The 4,525-nt window shown below is 41.5% G+C and overlaps 1 protein-coding gene across 1 annotated transcript in view; it reads right to left on the reverse strand.

Moving 5' to 3' along the window:
* Window positions 1-4,320, reverse strand: part of Trrap (transformation/transcription domain associated protein) — a 139,493-nt gene extending 135,173 nt beyond the window's left edge. The window contains exons 1-3 of the mRNA XM_033764788.1: window positions 4,176-4,320; window positions 2,357-2,517; window positions 1,752-1,801 (exon numbers count right to left, since the gene is read on the reverse strand). Coding sequence (XP_033620679.1) covers window positions 1,752-1,801; window positions 2,357-2,456 — 150 coding nt within the window. The 5' untranslated portion in view covers window positions 2,457-2,517; window positions 4,176-4,320. The remainder of the gene's footprint in view (window positions 1-1,751; window positions 1,802-2,356; window positions 2,518-4,175) is intronic.
* Between the last annotated feature and the right edge of the window lie 205 nt (window positions 4,321-4,525).

Here is a 4,525-nt window from a genome sequence, read left to right on the forward strand (position 1 = left end):
GATATTATTCTTTTCTTTGTTTCTTTTTGTTTTGTTTTGTTTTGTTTTTTTTAATGGAATGTGCTGAATGTCTATAATTTTGTTCAGATGACTGCAGAACCTGGAAAAGCTGTCGCTGCTATCGATGCATAACCTACTGCTATTATTAGTCTTTTTATATAAATATAAACATATATATATATACATAGATATAAATTGAATTTTGGGAAACGTTAACAGTGCTGCCAATTTTGGAAAAAGTCATCCCAATTTACTGTGTTGAGTTGGCATTGTACAGAAATGGACAGCCATATAGGTCCAGAAATGTTAATTTTTTTGTTTTTATTTTTATTTTTTTTCCCATGTATACAGGGGTAACACATTGTACTAAATATGTAAGGTCATATCTACTTGGGTTTGATTACAGAAACTAATGAAGTATTCTCTAAATACTGAAAAAAAGAATAAGATAAGACTATAAGAGCAAGAAGCAATTTAAATATGTTCAGGGACCATTTTCATCTTCAGAATTAAGGATTATTTTAATGTTACATCATTGCCTTTTCTCTTTTACTTTCCTTTTTAGTTTTATTTTAGGATTCCCTATTTTTAATGTTCATACAGAGATTTCTTTAACTGACATACCGAATAGTTTCTTTGGTGTGAAAAACTATAATAGTACACAGGATCCTAATGAGATAATTAATAATGTGAAATAGGAAGTAAAGGGCTAAAGATGTAGGGAAAATGGGAAGGGTGGGGGAAAGGTAATAAGGGAGAGGAAAAAAATATGAGAAACTGAAAAAATGGAAATAAAGTGTTTGTAAATGGGGAGGGGAAGACGGGGTGAAGGGAGGGCAGGGACAAGGGGGAAAAATGAGAATCAAGACCTATTATGTAAAGGTACAGAATCCCAATGATGAATGTAACTGTATTGTATACCTAGATTGTACCAATAAACTCAATAAAAAGAAAAAAAAATAAATAAATTCAGAATATTTATGCAACCACAACAGCTCAACTAAAGACACTCAAGAAATGACTTCTATTACTGCTTCTATTATGTCTTCTTGAAAGACATTCAAGAAATGACTTCTATTACTGTTTCTGAAAGCAGCAAAAACAAGGCGAATAAGTGTGTTTCAATCGAGGGGGAGCATTTTCAGGGGGATTAATGGCAATGTGTCTTTCACTGTAATAAATATTTTATTTAAACATATACCATATTTTCTATCATACCTCATATTAGATCCAGAAGAAACTACCTGATCAAAGTCAAAGTAGTCTTTCTTTTGTTGAGACTGGGTTGCATTATGTAGTTCAGGGTGGCCTCAAACTTGTGGTGATCCTCCTGCCTTAGCCTCCTGAGTCCTAGGATTTCATGTAGGCATGTGCCACCACATCTGGCATTCACAGAAGTCTTTATAATCAGAAATGGCATCCAGATCTCATTCCCTAACATATTACTACCTGAACATTACAAACTCACAATGTAAGTTTGAGTGTATCCCAAGAGTATTATCTGTAAGAGCTATTAGATTTTAAAATGAAAACATTTTAAAGCAACCAAAATAAAACCAACACTTCTCAACACAGTGGGGTTATCACTAGATGATACCAACACTGTGACAAAGTCTTAAATTTCAGTTCTAAAAGACGAAAGTTTTAATAACAAAGATACTGATTTTTGAATTGGTGAAGACTCAGAGAAGCAACCGGAGAGCATAAATGAATAATTACCTCAGAAAAGTATAAAATAAAAAAGTTCGTACCTCAAAATTTTCACTAACTTCTTGCATCATTTTTAACTTTGTTTCATCAGCTGTAAATGACAAAATAAACCATCAGATAACTGAAATTATGCTAAGGATGCCCCTAAAATTCCTGATTTTAATAATTTATGAGAAGCAATCAGATCTTATCAGTTTGACTGTCATGGCCCAATACAAGGCACATAGCTAGTTCCCTACAACCAGTCACACACACACATTCATAGGCTCAGACACACATGTGCATGCACAGACAAGGATACAGATACACAGACACACATTCATGCCTTTTTGGGACTCCAGCTGGTATTGCTCATCACTTTGCTTCTCCACAATGTAGGGAGAGGAAAAACAGAGTTTTTTTTTCCCCAACAGGGTCTCGCATTATGGTTTAGGCTGGCCTTGAACTCACTGTGTATCCCAGGCTGGCCTTAAACTTGCAGCGATCCTCCTGCTTCAGCCTCCCGGATGCTGGGATTACAGGCATGCACCACCATGCCCAGCTCAAAAGGGGGATTTAAAAAGCTACTGTTGCTATTTATTTCAATGTACACATCACTTAAACAGAGATGAGTCATATCTCTTAATTACAAAAAGCATCAACTCACGTGTATTTACATCGGTGAGAGCTGCCACAAACTGAAGGTATTTTTTCATAAGAGTGGTTTGGTCAACCACTGTGGCCCCTTGTGTTGCAACAAAAGCCATTTTTCTTTTGAGCAGGTTTCTTTCTCAAAAGAAAATCACTAGGTCCATGAGTTCACCTAGCCTGTGAAAAGAAACATAGGGTTAGCCAATTTATCAAAGGCATGAGTTCACACTGGGAAAAATCTTACCTAAATGCTTGTACTAATCTAAAAACTTCTGCATTGATCCAGAATAAAACTATTTTTTTGAATATAACATTTACCTAAATTCATTTTTCCTGAACATTATTTTCAAATGGTTTTACTTTCCTACCATATTTGTTTGTTCAGCTACAGGTTGGCAAACATTTTTCTTTAAAGAGTCAAATAGTAAATATTTTAGTCTTGGGCCGGGGATGTAGCTCAGTGGTACAGTGCCTGCCTAGCAAGCATGAGGCCCTGAGTTCAATTCCTGACACCAAAAAAAGAAAATACAAAAAATTTTAGTCTTTGTGGCCATACAATCTCTGGTACAACTACAAAGCTCTGTTGTGACAAGGAGTCACAGACAACATGTAAATCAATGAGCACAGGTGTGTTCCAATAAAACCTTATTTGTAGATACTCAAATTTGAACTTCATTTAGTTCTCATTTATCATAAAATATCACTCTTTGACATTTTTTCTCCAACCACTTAAAAAATACAAAAATCATTCTTAGGGCCAAGCATTAGCTCAGTGGTTAAGCATGCAAGAGGCCCTGGGTTTGATCCTGAGCATCAAATAATAATAACAATAACAATTCTTAGTTCACAGGCTGTTTTAAAAGACAGCAGTTGGTCTACTGACCTCTTGGCAACTCTTTCCCTAGGTGACTGGTTCTCAAACTGGACTACATCAAAATCACCAGACGCCAAGGGTGGATCCCTAAACATTACCCACGGATTGTGAGGGGCCCAGGAAGCTAGACATTTTGTTTGCAGCTGCGGCACACCAGGCACTCGAAAAAGTGCTTCTCAAGGAATAAACACTTCAAAAAGCATCTCTGTGAGTCGAAAACAAGTTGTTGATGACCACGCTCTGAGAATTGCTGCTCCAAGTTTATATAGAGACAGAGACTTGGTTTGTTTTAAGAGATGTCACAGAACCTGATGAAATCGCTTTTACCCCTCGTCCTCGTATAATTTCATTCTGTATTAAGAGGTGGTTTCGTGGCTTGGTTTCTTTCTTCAACCCCTTTGCAGGCCTTCTAACAGATACACTGCCTTGCAATTACCACTGATGACAGGATTCTCAGAGACACCGAAAAAAACAGTCCTCCAAGACGATGCGCAGGATGTCCAAGGACAGATGATGGCCGAGAATAGCCCACCAGAAGGCCCAACCCCCAGGACCAGAAGTCGCTTGGGAGCCTAGGCCAGGGCACCGACTCCCTTCCCCAGATACGACGACCCCATAGACCCATCCACATCCCCGTTCCCAGGGACCCAACACTCAGGGTCATAGCTTCTTCCTAAGAAACCCCCTAGTCCTGCCCCAACTTTTAAAAGGCTCGATTCTTTTCTTTTCAACGTTAGTTGCTAACTCTTGCCATTTCCCAGGCGCCAGTTCCCAAGTTTCTCCGAGGAGAAATGTTCCATTCCTCCTCGATGGTTGAAAAGCGAGTCCGGGCCTCGGGAGGCCGCCAATCCCACCTCGTCCGGCCAGGTGGGGAGGGGAGGACTGGCACCCAGCAGGCGCCCAGGGCCAACGGCTCCGCCCCGACCGCTCCAAGAGGGCGCTGTGGGCCCCGCGACTGTACCTTCGCTCTCCGCGTCCGGCCAGACGAGCCAGGTGACTGCATGGAGGCCGAGAGGTACCAGGCTAGACGGGAGGCACCTCTGGTGAGCGCGGTCCCACCCCAAGCCCAAGCTCTCCGGCCCCAAACGGCCCCCGGGCTCCCTCCTTTTGTCGCCGTCCCGGGATACTCCGCGACCGACCGCCCCCTAGGCCGCGCTACGGAGAGCGCCGAGGACCAGTCCCCGCACCGCTAACCCTACTCCTCCCTACACCTGCTCCCGGATCGAACCGGAACGGTGAAGGGCTGAGGGTCGTCTTGAGCCCCGCTACCCCGAGTGGCCTCTGGAGAGGGTCTGCGGGGCATCGGCCCGA

This window comes from Fukomys damarensis, unplaced genomic scaffold (genome assembly GCF_012274545.1).
Source record: "Fukomys damarensis isolate Sample0158 unplaced genomic scaffold, DMR_v1.0_HiC HiC_scaffold_17, whole genome shotgun sequence".
NCBI classification, from domain to species: Eukaryota; Metazoa; Chordata; class Mammalia; order Rodentia; family Bathyergidae; genus Fukomys; species Fukomys damarensis.